At 41.6% G+C, this 17,062-nt stretch overlaps 1 protein-coding gene across 9 annotated transcripts in view; it reads left to right on the forward strand.

The window, feature by feature from the left end:
* Pum2 (pumilio RNA binding family member 2) overlaps window positions 1-8,480 on the forward strand; it is an 82,016-nt gene extending 73,536 nt beyond the window's left edge. For all 9 annotated transcript variants that reach the window (XM_059248618.1, XM_059248621.1, XM_059248622.1 and 6 more), the window contains 5 exons: window positions 464-601; window positions 1,668-1,793; window positions 1,939-2,060; window positions 2,279-2,471; window positions 5,566-8,480. In XM_059248618.1, coding sequence (XP_059104601.1) covers window positions 464-601; window positions 1,668-1,793; window positions 1,939-2,060; window positions 2,279-2,471; window positions 5,566-5,697 — 711 coding nt within the window. In that variant the 3' untranslated portion in view covers window positions 5,698-8,480. The remainder of the gene's footprint in view (window positions 1-463; window positions 602-1,667; window positions 1,794-1,938; window positions 2,061-2,278; window positions 2,472-5,565) is intronic.
* Window positions 8,481-17,062: the final 8,582 nt, after the last annotated feature.

Genomic DNA, 17,062 nt, shown 5'->3' on the forward strand with positions numbered 1-17,062 from the left:
GGATGGAGGTGCTAAATAGGTCACGAAAATAAAAATTTTAAAAGTGTTTATTAGCCTGGGTGGTAGTGATGGTAAACACCTTTAATCATAGTATTTGAGAGGCAGAGGCAGGTGAATCTCTAGAGTGAGTTTGAGGATAGCCAAGACTACACAGAGAACCCTTTCTCAAAAAAACAGAACAAAACAAAAAAATATAGATATCCATTTTAAAAGAATGCAGGAACCTTGTACACAGTAAAAATATGTGTTTAAATATGGCAAGTTCACCATCACTGGGTTATGTCAGCATATATCATTAACATTGCTATCCATGATTTGCTTTAATAGTTTTCATTAAAACAAAAACAAAATACTTTGGGGTATACTTTGTTCTTTGTTGATATTTTTAACTTTGTTCCATGTGAATATTTTTAACTCTACTGGGTTTTCTGATGAGATAATTTTTTAAATGACTTTTTTGCAGAGTGAAATGGTAAAGGAGCTAGATGGCCATGTGCTCAAATGTGTGAAAGATCAGAATGGAAACCATGTTGTTCAAAAATGTATTGAATGTGTTCAGCCACAGTCGCTGCAGTTCATCATTGATGCTTTCAAAGGACAAGTAAGATTGATTTTTGCTATTCATTTCCTTGGCAGAGCATTTTATGATTTGAATTTAGCATTCTTTTAAGTACAAAAGTACAAGATTATACCTGGTGCTTTCATTAAGCATCGTAAATGTAGGAGATTGGAGAGATGGCTTGGGTTAAGAGCACTGTCTGCTCTTCCAGAAGACCTGGGTTCAATTCTTAGCACCCAAGTGGCAGCTCAAAACTGTCTGGAATTCCAGTTAAAGGGGATCTGACACCCTCATACAGACATACATGTAGGCAAGACACCAATGTACATTAAATAAATAAATAATTTTTGGGGGAATGGTGAGTGTAAGTTGAGTACAGTTGTACATACCTGTAATCCCAGCATTTGGGTGATGGCAGCAAGGCCATTTGAAAGTTCAGTATCATTCTGAGTTAGGTATCATGTCTGAGAGCCAGCTAGGATGTGAGAACTGTTTCAAAAAATGAATGTACTCTAAAATATCTGCCTCCTTAGTAAAGTCATTAGATAGAAGTAGTTAAGTGTTTTCCATAATCCCTAAGAGAAAGGGAAGAGCAGGAAAAACATACGGAACTATTTACACAGGCAAAATAACTAGCAACTAGTACCAAAAACAGAATGGTAAAATCCCCAGGCACACTGCTAGGCTGCCTCTTTCCCAAATCCATTCATTTCCACCACTGTCCACTCCTGATCCTATGACTAGGTTTCCTCCTGAGGATTGAACCCAGGCCTTACACATGCTAGGCAACTGAGCTACAGCTCCTGCTCATTAGATTCCTTTTTGATCAAAATTACATTAGGTTGTGTAGGTGGCTCAGCAAGTCAAAGGGAAATGCTGTCAAGCCTGATGACCTGAATTTGACTCCCCAGATCCCACAGTGAGGGAAAACAGACCAAGTTGGCCTCTGACCTCTGTATATGTGTTGGGGAATGCTCATGTTGTGATCATGTTAAGCATGGATCCCCCATACTGGGGGATTGTGTTGTCTGTCATCTATCTGTCAGTCTCATACATTGATTCAGAAATAACAGAAAATGTACATTTCCATCCTTCTATTTACCTCAAGGTGTTTGTGCTTTCAACCCATCCTTATGGCTGCAGAGTCATTCAGCGTATCCTAGAGCACTGCACTGCAGAGCAGACCTTACCCATCTTAGAAGAACTTCACCAACACACAGAGCAGTTGGTACAGGTAAATGTCACCAAAGAATTGGATATTTTTTTTTCTTTTTTGAGTAATGTAATTTGTTAAACTATGAAAATAACGAAGCAAAGGAAGTTTATTGTATTTTTTCAATTCTTAATGATGGAAAGTAATTTTTAAATGTCTGTTACAGGATCAGTATGGCAATTATGTTATTCAGCATGTACTGGAACATGGTCGACCTGAAGACAAGAGCAAAATTGTTTCTGAAATCAGAGGAAAGGTGTTAGCCCTGAGTCAACACAAATTTGCCAGGTATTGCAACAGTCAGCTCCTTTTTGTAGTAGGCCTGTAGTTAAATTTATAAGTGTCAAGTTGTGGGGTACCATTTCTGTTTTAAAAGTAATTACAAAACTAGAAATTTTACCTTGTCTTCTGTTTTCTAGTATATTGGAGCAAATTGAAAAGTCAAGAATATTTTAACTATAAAGAAAAAAACATGAAGTTTCTGTGTGTGTGCTTTTAATTTTTAGCAATGTAGTAGAAAAGTGTGTTACTCATGCCTCCCGTGCTGAGAGAGCTTTACTGATTGATGAAGTTTGCTGTCAGAATGATGGTCCTCACAGTGCCTTATACACCATGATGAAGGATCAGTATGCCAATTACGTGGTTCAGAAGATGATTGATATGGCCGAACCTGCTCAGAGAAAGATAATCATGCACAAGGTAATATGGTACACAGCTCTGTGATAAGTTACACCATCTGTTTTAATTGCACATAGACTTTTATCTGTCCTATACTTTTGAGTCTAAGGTTTTATATCTAATTTATCTTTCTTCATAACCAAGGAAAATTATAACTATTTAGTTTTCAATTACATCAAAGACCACAGAAGGGTGTAATATTACTTAAGTAAACAGGAAGTACATTGTAAGCAACTTCCATAAATCTAGAATGACAGAGACAGCTGGCTGTCTGGACAGTCACCCAAAGTTCCTCTGCAACATTGGGGCATCCATTTTCAGCCTATAGGCCTAGAGTTTTTTAGTCACTTCTCCCTGTGTTTGTAGAATCTGGCAGTCTGTTCTGTGAAGCAAGGACCTGAAGGACCACCTCGCCTTGTTTTGGCAAAATTTAATGGTCATTTTTCTATGGGTCCTGGATATCCACTCTATATAACATACTGTCAAGCAGTCCACGCAAGAGCAGTTCTCTGCCCAGCAGGCAATTTTGTGCAAAGAAGATGATAAACTCCATATGGAGTGTCTTCAATGCCTATCTTTCAATTTGAAGTAAATCGGTGCTGCCAGGAGCAGACTTATCTCACTGTCCAGAAAGTCTTAAGTTTTTAAAACATTCTAAATGCCATATTCTGTAAGTCTTTGAAGTGTTTGAAGATTACCTACCATCTTTATATATCTCAAAAACTTAACTAACATGACTATAAGTTTGATTATCCTAGATGACTATTAATCTGTATTTTTTAATTATATATTACAATTTTAAATAAGCTGAATAAACATAATACCTTTAACAATAGTAGAAATATACATACAGTATAACAAAATTAACTTTAAATTTGTAATAAACTAAAATTTATAGCAACATAAAACATTTTAAACAAGTTGTTGCTCTTTTAAAGTAGATTAAATAATCTACCCTTTCATTCTATCATATCTATAATACCCCCTTTCTTCTTTAGAAAGATACTGCATTTATAATAAACCCCCTTTAAAAAATAAACATTTATTTAAAAGATTTATTTATCATGTATACACTGTTTTGCATGCATTCTAGAAGAGGGCACCAGATCTCATTATAGATGGTTGTGAGCCACCATGTGGTTGCTGGGTATTGAACTCAGGTCTTCAGGAAGAGCAGCCAGTATCCTTAACCCCTGAGCCATCTCTCCAGCCCTACTGAGGTTTTTTTTTTTTTTCTTTTCTTTTCTTTCTTTTTTTTTTTTTTTTAATGGTATTAGATTTTCCCATTAAGGAATTAAAAATAAATTCAATCCTTTTCAAAACAGAATTTTTCTTTATATTATGTATTGTACTTCAAGCTATTTCCCGTCTTGAATCTAATGATTCTTTAAAATCACTAATTCTACTGGCAAAGTGGCTTATAAGGTAGAGTTGTTTGCTGCCAGGTCTTTTGACCTGTATTGGATCTCTGGGCTCCAAATATGATGGAAGGAGAAAATTGACTCATACAGATTGTCCTTTGAAGAGTGCCATGGTGCACATGTGCTCACACACAAAGTGTAATTTGTGTTTGGGGTTTTGTCGTTGTATTTTAGATTCATGTATTTTATGTGTATGTGTTGCCTGCATATATGTATATATACCACATGTGTACCTGGTGCCCATGGGGGGCATCAGATCCCTTGGAACTGGAATTATGGGTATTTGTGAGTTGCCATGTGGCTGCTGGAATTTAAACTCACTTCCTGTACAAGAACAAGTGCTCTTAACCACTGAGCCTTCTCTCCAGCCCATAAAATTTTTTTAAAAATTTAATTAATTAAAAAAATTATTAATTTCCATAAGAAAAATGTAATATTAAGAAGAGCTCTAAGGCTAGGCTTAGTTGTACAAGCCTATTAATTCCTGCTCAGGAGGCCAGCCAGTATGGGAGGATTGCAAGTTTGATGCTAGCCTACATAACTAAGAGTGAACAAAAACAAAACTGAAAAATATGTTAATGCTCTCTCTGACTTGATTGCTTTAGTAAACATGAGACAACATCTCACTCTTAGAATCTTTCCCTTTATCAAGAGAAAATAATCTCAAGATCCCCTCATGCTATGCATTTTGCCAGGGCCATTGCCAGTGCATGGCATTTAACAACAGTAGCTCTTCATTATAGCACTGAAATTTAAAAATGCATCCTTCAAATTAATGTGCTTTTTTTTTTTTTTTTGCCTTTTTGACTCTCACAAAGATTTTAACCTTAATTTTAATTTATAGTACTTGTTGAGCCCACAGTATATATAGTATTTTTTAAATGTTTATATAATGCATTCTACAAAAGCCCTTGCATAAATATTTTTGTAGGTGACTTCCTAGATACTGCCCATTTGTACTCTGGAATCTTACAGGCTGTGTGTCCCTGTGTGAAGAGTGCCTGTTCATTAGTCTGCCTTGTGACAGTTAAACTGCATTCATTGCAGCGGGTCTAGCTGGGAAGGGGCAGTATAGTTTAAGGAACACAGTAGCTCCCTAGTACACTGTGTTTAGGGCTTTCTTCGTCTGCATGTGACACAGCAGTAGCTTGTTTATCATTGAAAAAAAGGAGTGTTCCCTTTTTAAGTGTTTTTGAGAGAATTTTATGGTTCAGAATTGGTTTTGTACCTAATTAGCTTTTTTTTTGTTTTGTTTTTTGAGATGAGGTTTCTCTGTGTAGCTTTGCGCCTTTCCTGGAACTCACTCTGTAGCCCAGGCTGGCCTTGAACTCACAGAGATCCGCCTGGCTCTGCCTCCTGAGTGCTGGGATTAAAGGCGTGCACCACCACCACCTGAGAGCTTTTTAATTTTTAACAGCAAGATTATCCAGACTTGAGGGAGCTATTTTAAATCACAAACTAGGCAAGATGGCTCAGGTACTTGCCACCAAGCCTGAAGACCTGAGTTTAATCTCCAGAACCCACATGGTAGAAACAGAGAACACACTCAAGTTGTTCCCTGACCTCCATATACTGAACTGGCATGTCCACATCACACAAGAAAATGAATTAAAAAACAGAAACTATAATAGCTTAGGGGTTTTTTTTTTGTTGTTGCTGTTGTTGTTTTTAAAACGAGATTCTTTGTTTTTCAGATTCGACCTCATATTACTACTCTTCGCAAATATACGTATGGGAAGCATATACTGGCCAAGTTGGAAAAATATTATTTGAAAAACAGCCCAGATCTAGGGCCTATCGGAGGACCACCAAATGGAATGCTCTAAGGGAAAGGAGAAGGTTCAACCATGTTTAAAGAATGGGTTTTCTTTGTGAATTATCAAAACACAATTCAACTATGAATCTTTGATTTTTTTTTTTTAAAGCAAAACTATTTATTGACTTTCTTCATCCATTTGTAAATTTTTAAGGTTCTTGTGTATATTTAGGGGGTGGGGTGGTGAATTATAAATTATATTCAACCCTGAGTGGAGACCTATCAGATTGGATTTCTGGTGAAGCACAGAATGCCTGTATATGATATAACTGTATCCCCCCCCCAAAAAAAAAGAAACAAAAAAAAAAAAGGAAAAAAAGTTGTCACATATTTTGTAAATTTATACCTTGTAAAGTCACAAAAAAAATAGTTTTTAAAGGGAAAAGTACAGTATTTTAATAAACTGGCTTGCAGTCTGGTAGGTCTACAACCCCATAGCACAACAGGTTTATATAGATGTACATAGAATTATAGTTCTTATTTTTTTCCTTTATGTGAAGCCTTTTATAACAGATTAACAATCAACTGCATAAATAATTATTAATATTTTAAAAAGAAAGTTAAGTTGTATTTTGGTAATTCACAAACTATCATGCAAAGAAAAACTCAAAAACAGACAAGAATAAAATGATTTGAGATAACATTATTTACAGTGGATGTGGTTTTAATAAAATTACTGCCCTCTAATGTCCCTGGCGATGTACAGAAGAATTGTATATACTTACTGTAATGAGTTAGAAAAAGAGATCACGGTGGCATTTCCATTCAGTGAAAACTGCACTGAATGAAAAGTTAAATCTCACACTAACTTTTCAGTTTGGTTTGCAACAAGAACGGATGGAGATTTGTATTTTGTTCTAATTATAGAATTAAAGACTGTTGAGGAAGTGTCGTTTTATTCTGCGTTTTCATAGTAGATACATAAATAGGAACCCGATAGAGGTGAGAGAGGCCACTGAGAAGTGAACTGATAGCTCAGCATTTAGCATGATTGCATATTCAGAGAGCTTTTTTTTTTCTTCCTATAAATAAACACATTGTGTGTGTAGGGGGTAGATGTAAGTTTACAATTTGAAAGCAGATCTTGTTTCAGTGTTTGTTATGAAAGCCTTGCTAATTTCGTAGTAACTTTCCTTGGTTGTACAGGTGTACATTTGTAAACCTTCATGCTGTAAATGGAATCTGTTTTATCTCTTTGGGAAACATTTACATTTTAGTGTACATTTACATCCCTGCCCTCTTTAACCTGGCAGTATAGTGTTGTATAATGTAAATTTATTTCTCCAAATTGAGAGTGATTTTTAAAAAATTTTTTATCTTTATATGGTTTCAGAAGTATGAACCAGCTTTCTTTTTATTATTGTGGAAAACATTTTGTTTTATAACATAGTTGTTGACTCTGTTGATAATGGACATGCTAGGATCTGGATCACTTTCAATTGAAGTCAGGGTATTGTGCATAGTAAATAGAAAGTATTGGACTGAGATTTGATTACCACAGAGGCCAATGCTTTTCCATCTTTAAATGTGATGTGACTTTTTTCTTTGTACAGAAGAGTACTGTATTTTTGAATAGCCTACTCCCAAGTAAGAGCAAATCTGTATGATAACATTTTTTCCTCTGGACATAAGACATTATAACAGTAACATGATGTACATTTACAAGCGGCCTTATGTACATTTCCCAACAATCTTTTTAAGGCAAAATTGTGACCATATGTGTATAATTAAAATCGTTTTTAATCCTTTGCCTATGAAAATATTTTGGAAAAAAATTGCTTTGTATATTCAGTTTCTGAAAGATAAAGAAAGTGCTTTGTATTTTGTTGAAGTCAGTATTTTGTATAAACATTTATGTTGACCCACTTATGTTCAGTGCTGAAAACTGAAATGAACATGCTATTCTGTCAGATAAATTGTAGAAGGGATTTTTTTTACTAGAGGTCTGCAAAACAAAAGCAATCAGAGCACAATGTTGAGTAGAAAGGTCTATCCTTTTGTTACTCAGATCATGAACCTTCAAGTTTGGGTTGCCAGGAGTCTTTGATGTTGATGTTGAGTTATTCTAGCTTTCTAACCCAACATTCCTTGGTGAGGCCATTAAATCCAGCCACTTGTCACCGTTCTCAGTCACACTGGCTCATCAGCATGTCCCTGTCACAGTAGCAGTATTTTCTCCCGTGTAGAGAGGCACTCTGCCTCCTTTTCTCACTTTAGTTTTGCCAGCCTCAGAGTGTCTTGACCCTGGATTGAACGTAACTTTCCCTCATCAGCCATGGTTTCAGGGTCAAAGCTGCTGATTTGAGATTAGCAGCTCTTCCTGGTTCCCCTTCACCCTTACTTTTGGATGCTCGGGCAGCTGTCACTCAGTTCAGAAAGTGGCAAGTCCTAGAGAAAGTTACTTGGAACTGAATCCTCCTCTAGCAGTCCTGATTCATACTTCCCAGTGCTGACAACCCAGTCCTCCTGATATTTTTAGGCATATTCTATAAAAATACCTGTTCGTGTAGAAATTTTATGATCTGCCAGTTTTGGTGCCCACCCTGATTCTATCTTCTAGTATGTTGGCATGGAACTTTAGAAAAATCCGACATTTCAGAATAAAGAAATCTGATTGGGCAGAAACCGCTTAGGCTTTACTCCTTGAGTGTCTCCTTTTGATATAGATTGTTTCTGGACCAGTTTGTGTAAGTCCTGGCTCTTATTGGTTCATAAGAAATGTTATCTTCACTTCTTTGTATATTATGTATAAATTAGAAAATGAAACGTGTGAATAACATTGTATGAAATAAACCTGGTCTTGTGTTTTTCTCTAGATACAATATCCCTCTGCATCTCAGTTACAATCTTGATTGATTGCCTGCTTAAGTCACTTAACTTCACACAAACATGTGGCTTCCTTTCCACATCAATTCAAGACAGTGGTCTAGGAAGGTGCATGCTGGGTTCAAGCCTGAATTTGAGAATTACTTTACTACTTTCAGACTTGGTCAATTTGGCTGTGTCAACAGCCTGGGTGCCCTGGTTGGCTAGTGCTAATTACTTAGATTATTGATTGTAGGAATTGAAAATATATAGGGCTTAGGGTTTTTGTGGGTTTTTTTTGTTTGTTTGTTTGTTTGTTTGTTTGTTTTGTTTTTTTTTAAGATGTATTTTTGTATTTTGTTTAAGTGCTGTGTCTGCGTATAGATCTGCCCACCAGAAGAGGGCATCAGATCCCATTATCCATGGTTGTGAGCCACCTTGTGGTTGCTGGGAATTAAATTCAGGACCTTAACCACTGAGCCATTGCTCCAGCCCCAGGGCTTGATTCTTAATGGAGACAGGCTGTTTACTTCTGCGCTACTCTGTTAGCTGCCGGGTAGGGTGCAGTAACTCTGGGAATCTCAAATGGAGATTTTCATAATGCTAAGTGGGAAGAGGAAACACCATTACATTCGCTTGTTTATCTCAGAGTTTGGTTGTTTAATCTTGGTTTGATCAGAGCTAGAAAATCAATCATCTGGGTTTGTGGGAAAGGTAAAGCTCTTGGATATATCCTGCCCAGGAAAGGAGCATATGTCATCATGTCTGTGTCCTTTGGATGCTATTTCTTCAGGATGGTTTGTGTGTGGAGGAGAGGAGAAAAGAACACTTCATTGTCTGTCCTCCCTCCCCATCTTGCCCAGGCCTGAGTTAAGGTCTCTGGAGGTGGACAAGTGCTCTAGATACAGAAGTCGGGAGGGTGTGCTTGTGGTGCAGAGGCCTGCCCTTTGTTTAGCCTTCAGGCATTTTGTCCAGTGTCTTAGATGCCATGCAAAGGCCAGGGCGAGTTAGGAGTAAAGGCTCAGTGGTGCAGCTCTTACTTACATGGGTCAGTCCTCAGATCATCCCCAGCACCGCAGAAACACATCCAGGGAGGAAGGCTTCATTGTGACTGACAGGAGGAACCTGGCTGTTTTGCTGAGTGCTTCATTAAAGAGACAGCTCAGTGATTGAGTGCTAGATGCTCTTGCAGAGGTCCTGGGTGCAGGTTCCAATGCCCCCTCTGGCTTCTGTTCATATGGTGCATATACATTAGACATACATAAATGAACTGAGCTAGCCTCAGCCAGTTGGAAAATCATGTGCCCACCCACCCAGATTTGAGTTTACCTAAAGCCAGCCCCAGTAACACTCAGAAAACCTGCTTGTTTGGTGTATGCATGGGATTAAGGAAAATTTTCCTGTTGGCATAAACCACTCCTTCCTAGCATCTCCATGAAGCACATTCCCCAGTAATTCTTTTGATTTCCCTGGCAAGTCAAGGTTGTTTTCCTCAGCACACGTTGGCCACTCTGGATCCTTGGGGTGGGGGGCTGAGATCCTTCCAGGAGTCCAAACTACAACCCCAGGAATCCCGAGTTCTTAAAGTGCTCCTATGGCTTCCTGTAGTTGATATGTGGGGGATTAAACATACCCTTCTTTAAACAAGGAAAGAATCCTGTAGTAGTTATATTGCTGTTGCTGTGATAAAATACTCTGACCAAGGCACCTTATGGTTTATTTGGGCTTAAAGTTCCTAGTGGGATGAGTTTGTCACCATCACAGCGGGGAAAGCATGGCAGCAAGCACCAGGCTTGGTGGCGGGAACACTTGAGAGCTCACATCTCAGAGCTGTGAGTAGGAAACAGCAAACATGCCACAAGTCTAAGCTCTCAAGTCTGCCACGCCCCCCACATGCATTCAAAGGCTAGAAACAGGACATTTATCATTCAAATCATCACATTCTACTCCCTGACCTCCATAGTCCCATGACCATATAAAGCAAAAAACGTTTTAGTTTGTCCAACTTCAAAAGCTTCCATTGTCTTTCAGTCTCAATATTGGGTCTACGTCATGATCATAAGTGGTGTACTGGATTGAATATTGAGTCCCACCAATTTATGGCCACCCAGAATCTATAAATACAACCTAGCTGATAACAGGTCTTTGTAGAGAGGTCACTCTGAATGTGTTCTAAATCGAGTAGGCTGATGTTCTTTGTTTGTTTGTTTGTTTGTTTTTTGAGACAGGGTTTCTCTGTGTAGCTTTGCACCTTTCCTGGAACTCATTCTGTAGACCAGGCTGGCCTCGAACTCACAGAGATCCGCCTGTCTCTGCCTCCCGAGTGCTGGGATTAAAGGCGTGTGCCACCACCGCCCGGCTTAATCTGTTCGTTCTTACTCATTCATGTATCCATCGGTCCGTCCATGCATCTGTCATCCATTTATCCGTCCATCTGTCTGTCCATCAGTCCATGCATCCATCCATCCATCCATCCATCCATCCATCCATCCATCCATCTGTATCCCACCTAATATAAGAAACCCAGGTCCAGGTCCAGGCTTTGACTGTGGCTAACAAATTTATGGATTCAGACATGTTCATTTACCTTCCAGACTGATCAAGTCCTTTTCCCCCAAGACTCCTCAGGGCAGCGGTTCTCAACCCAAAGGATCTTTTCACAGGGGCCATCTAAGACTACTGAAAAACAGGCATTTACAGCGTGATTCACAACAGTAGCAAAATTACAGTTATGAACTAGCAACAAAAATACTGTTATGTACGGCCGGGCGGTGGTGGCGCACGCCTTTAATCCCAGCACTCGGGAGGCAGAGCCAGGTGGATCTCTGTGAGTTCGAGGCCAGCCTGGTCTCCAAAGCGAGTTCCAGGAAAGGTGCAAAGCTACACAGAGAAACCCTGTCTCGAAAAACCAAAAAAAAAAAAAAAATACTGTTATGTTGGGGGCCACCACAACGTGAGGAACTGTATTAAAGGGTCCCAGCATTTGGAAAGGTTGAGAACCACACTGCCTTAGGGTCTCCTGAGGGATCAGCGTCTTTGGCTTGGTTTGGAGAGATGTCGGGTCAAGAACCACACCATCAGTCTGCCACAGTTGCTGGGTCAGGTTCCTACCTAGTTCCAACCAAAAAAAGGCACGTTCTCACACTTATCTCCCCATCTCTGCCCACTGATGAGTGTGACAGTTAACACAGTAGCCTGGGCCCCCTGTTCTTTGACATGGGTCTTCTCAGTGTGGTTGTGTGAGACCCTCTCGATTTATTAGTTCAGATCACATGGAAAGGACATGCTGCTGGCAACTGTTCCCAGCTACAGGGATGCTGTTGGGCGATTATCATGGTCCCTTCTTCCTCTAGGCAGAGCTGGCTCCGCTGTGTTCTCTACCCTTAGCCCTTCCACCCATCCGCAGCACACACCAGGTATGGAGCCTGTGTCCCGTACCTCACGAGCCACTGTCATACAAAGTTCACCTCAAACCCTGCACCTCCCACCTACTGCTCTACTGAGTCCAGAGGAAGAAGTTAAGGTCCAGCAACCATCTAGAAGTTTCTTTTGGAACACCCAGAGGCATCTCTAGCTTGCAGTTCTGAACCTGAGGCCTCTCTACTTCTACCCCACCCTTCCCAATAATGAATGCATCTACTTTTTGGTTCTGTTCTTTCCATCAGCCATCCACGCCCAGAATCTGGAGGCCACTGTGACCATCATCCTGGCTTGTGATTCTGCCGTCACATTTCCCTCCTAATCCTAAGTAGCTGCCTGCTCCAAACCCACCCAGCCATCCCTACCCCTAGCCCACATCTCACCCAGTAGATGTGTTTCCCAGGGATGCAAAGCCACTTTCACACCGGTGGTCAGTATGACAAGCATGAAATTGGGGGTGGGACCAATGTACACGTAGCCATGCATGATGAATTTAAACAATCTTACCACAGGACCCAGCAATCCTGCTCCTTGGTATCTCTCCCCCCAAAATACAACAACTTCTGTCCCCATCAAAAGACTGCAGGCAGTGGTTACAGCAGCTGTGACAGACTGCCTCTGCACTGTCACCCAAAGGCCCACATGTCAAAAGCGGGGTCCTCTGGACAGTGAAAGTACTAGGAAGAGATGGAGCCACAGGAGCTTTTACTCGGTTGGAAGTTGCCCTCCCTCCAAGGAGATTGTGGGGTCTTAGTTTCTTCCCCTCTCTTTTGTGTCCTGATCACAAGGTAAGCAGTTTTGTCACCTCATGTCACCATGACAAGCTGCATCTCTACGTCCTGAAAGCAACAGGGCCAATCATAGCTGCCAGCTCCCAACTGAACGCAAGTCATGCTGGTATCCTTATGAGCTATTTATGTCAATGATGTGTCGACAGAAATGGAAAGCTGTCTGACATATCTACTGTATTCATAATTGCCACAAATTCAAAGCAACCAATGTATCCTAACTGCTGTGGATTATGCTCATTGGTTAATAAAAAAACTGACAAGCTGGTAGCTGCCCAGGAAGTTAGGTGGGAAAGCCAAAATGAGAATGATGGGAAGAAGGAGGGTGGAGTCCAGACAGATGCCAGCCAGGAGCTGAGAAAACTTGATGTATAGAAATGAGGTAACAAGCCATGGGCTATGTGGCACTATATAGATTAATAGAAATGGGTTAATTTAAATATAAGAGTTAGCTAGTAACAAGCCTGAGCTATCAGCTGAGCATTTATAATTCATATTCAGCCTCTGAGTCAGTTTTGTGGGACTGGGTAGTTGGGACAGGGAAACTCTGCTTACGCTTAACAAATGAATTAACAGGAGCAACCAGAAGATGGAATGCTGTTCAGTAATATCCTTGTTTGTTCTCCATTGCTGTGATAAACCTTGACCAAAAGCTACCTGGGGAGGAAAGGGTTTGTTTGGTTGATACATCCTGAGCACAGTTCATCAGAGAGGGAAGTGAGGAACCACGGAGGAACACTGCATACTGGCTTGCTCTTTCTGGTCTGTTCAGCTTGCTTTTAAATACATCCCAGGATCACCTGCCTAGGGACTGCACCACCCACAGTAGGCTGAGTCTTCCCACATCAATCATTATTCGAAAAAGTGCCTCACAGACTTAACAACAGGCAATCTGACTGAAGGCATTGTCTCAATTGAGGTTCCCCCGTCCCAGATGACCCTAGCTTGTGTCAAGTTGACAAAAAGCTAACAAGTGTAGCCACCAAGGATTGTGACAAAGAATGCCTTCTTATCTCTTCACAGCTAAAGCAGATGTACCACATCAATGCAAGGGTCAAACAGGAGAAACAAGTTGGTGGGTGTCTTAAGCTTGGAGTCCTGGTTACTTCAGGAGGGCTGAGGCAGGGGGATCAGTTGAGTCCAGGCATTCAAGGCAAGCCTACGTGAGCGGCGTCCGGGGGTGGGGTGGGAGGTGTTACCAAGAAAGGGAAAAAGGATGAAGAGAAGTAGAGGAAGAGATGAAAGAGGAAAGAGAGGAGGAGGGAGGGAGGGACATCCTTCCTCACACAGGGCCAGGTCTCTGGTAGGCTCTTTCCTGACCCCACCCACAGGGCCTCTGTCCCCTTCCTAAGATGCCTGGCTGGGACATCTTCAGGTGTAAGCAATCAATATCCTGCCCAAGGTCAGGAACACCTGAGATAATATTCACTCTAGCGTGGCGTTCAAGACCCTTCATCAGCGGATGCCAACGCCCCATCAATCCCACCTGGTCCTGCTCCCACAGCTGCCCTCAGCATTTGGAAAAGCCTTTCAAGGGCTTCCGCTGTCCAAGCCCGCCTCCTGCTGGTACTTTTTCCCATCCGGGCCTCTGCTTGCCGGTTGCACCTAAGCAACCGTTTCCTACAGGCAACCTTTCCCTGACCTCCCCACCCACCCAGTGCAGGGTCCCATGTGCCTGAATCACCCATCATTGCACCTGGTGTACTCCTCCACCAGCCAAGACCTGTTTATGCCTCAGCAGCTCTCAGCCTGAGTCACTGTGCACCTCCAGGACCCAGCTCAGGATAGAGCCCTGGGCAGTTTAAAAAACTGTGGCAAAGGATCGTGCACGCGGAGCCTTTATCCAGGGCATCTGGACAGCTCAGACTCCCTCTCACTGCAGCCTGCACTTTGGTCCTGAGCGAGGGTTGCCTTAGCGATGTGTTCACCTGAAAATCCCAGCCTCACTGATTCTAACAGCTAGGCAATTTATTTAAAACAAACAAGCAAACAAATAGTCAACAACAAAACCACCTAGCAGAACTCTTGAAAGTTAAATACATTAAGGGAGAGCCACCTTTCGAGTTACTAGCAGCAAAACTGAGTCTGGACTTTCTAATAACGTTGCTAAGTCCTAAAGATAAGTCACGGGAGGTGTTAAAAAGCACATATACACAATCATGTGTGTGTATATGTATGCTTTGTGTATGCAAATTTGCAGGAAAAGATCGGAATAAATTCCGGCTAAACTGGGGAGGGGGAGCACAAGAAGAGATAAGTGGTCATGTTTTATTTTGCCCCTCTATGCCTCTATTGTTTGATTTTGTTTTTTTGTTTTGTGTGGTCCTGGCTGTTGGAACTCGCTCTGTAGGCTGGGCTCGAATCCAGAGATCCACTTGCCTCTTTCTCCCAAGTGCTGGGATTACAGGAGTGTGCCACCACCACCTGGCTTTATGAATTCTTTATGAATTAATCTATCCACATGTTACTTTTATGTTTTTGTGTTTGAGACAGTCTCATGTAGCCCAGGCTGGTTTTGAACTCCTGATCTTCCTTCCTCCACCTCCCAAATACTAAGATTTACAAGCATGCACCAGCACTCTCAGGCTGTAGTTTTAAAAATGGCCTGTAGCTGGGCGGTGGTGGTGCACGCCTTTAATCCCAGCACTCGGGAGGCAGAGGCAGGCGGATTTCTGTGAGTTCGAGGCCAGCCTGGTCTATAGAGTGAGCTCCAAAGCTACACAGAGAAACCCTGTCTCAGGGGGAAAAAAGCCACCTGTAATCCCAGTTGTTTGGGAGATTGAGGCAAGATCATTGAAACCTGAGTTTGAAGCCAGGCTTATAACATAATGGGCAACAATATGGACCTCATCCCCAAATAAATAAGCAAATACATACATACATACATACGTACGTACATACGTACATAATCACAACCATAAAGACCTAAATTCCGCCCCCAGCACCCACAAACAAAACACAACACAGCATTTGTCCATAATGCCCGTGCTGGGGAAGTAGAGATGGGATCCCTGGAGTTTGATGAAAAGCCAATCTTGCTGAGTTGGTGAACTCAAAGTTCAGTGAGAGACCCTGTCTGAAAAAAATAAGAAGGGTAGCAGTAGAGGAAGACAGCCCATATTGACCTCTGGCCTAGACGTTAGACACACACGCACACACACATGCACACACTTTCGAAAAATATTTATTTTTGCCGGGCAGTGGTGGTGCATGCCTTTAATCCCAGCACTTGGGAGGCAGAGGCAGGCAGAGCTCTGTGAGTTCGAGGCAAGCCTGGTCTATAGAGAGTTCCTGGACAGCCAGAGCAACACAGAGAAAGCCTGTTTTGGAAAACAAACGAAAGAAAAGGAAAGAAAAGAAAGAAAGAAAGAAAGAAAGAAAGAAAGAGAGGGAGAAAGAAAGAGAGGGAGAAAGAAAGAAAGAAAGAAAGAAAGAGAGGGAGAAAGAAAGAGAGGGAGAAAGAAAGGCAGAAAGAGAGAGAGAAAGATAAGAAAAATATTTATATTTATTTTTATGCCTATGAGTATTTCACCTGCATGTAAGTGAGCTGTGTGTATTTCCTGAAGAGGCCAGACGAGGGCGCTAGAACTCTTGGAACTGGAGTCATGGTTGATCGGGAGCTACCATGTGGATACTGGGAATCCAATTCTGGTCCTTTCCAAGAGCCGCAAATGCGCTTAACAACTGAGCATCTCCTCAGTGTCACGCTTCTTTAATGAGATGAATCTACACCTGTCGTGCATCATTGCTGACAAATACTATTAGCTCACTCAGGAAGCCACCTGGAAAATTTCCTACTAAGCTATTGGCAAAGCTTTGGTAGGGCTTCGCTTTGTTATAACCAGCAAATACTAATTTCGTGAAAACAATCACAAGCCTGGTTTTTGTTCATTTCCCCCCCCACACACACACTTTGAAACAGGGTCTCACTATGTAGCCCAGGCTGCCTTAAACTGGTGACGCTTCTATCTCCATCTCCTGAGGGATGAGAGAATAGCAGCGTTTGCTAAGGAAAGTTTGAGTGACTGCTTGAAACGGCCAATGGAAAGAGCAGTGGGTGGGGCTAGGCTCTTCTACCTTTCCACCCTCTCATTCTGGTCAGGGCTAGATGAGGAAAACCTGCAGCATTTCTACCACAACGGCCACCCAGTGTGTGCACAGCCTTTCTGTGACCCCAGCTCACTTCACCTTCGCACCAGAGGTCCAGTGGGTGGTGTTCCACAGAAGAGGCCCGTGGACAGCTTTCCCAGTAGCTCACACTTGTACTCTGCCTGGCACACCTTTCCTTTACTCTGTGCTCCGGGACAACGGACCGTCCACTCCTATTGGGCTCAGTGTTTTGGAATGTCGGAATGTGGGTTC

Source organism: Peromyscus eremicus, chromosome 22 (genome assembly GCF_949786415.1).
Source record: "Peromyscus eremicus chromosome 22, PerEre_H2_v1, whole genome shotgun sequence".
Taxonomy (NCBI): domain Eukaryota; kingdom Metazoa; phylum Chordata; class Mammalia; order Rodentia; family Cricetidae; genus Peromyscus; species Peromyscus eremicus.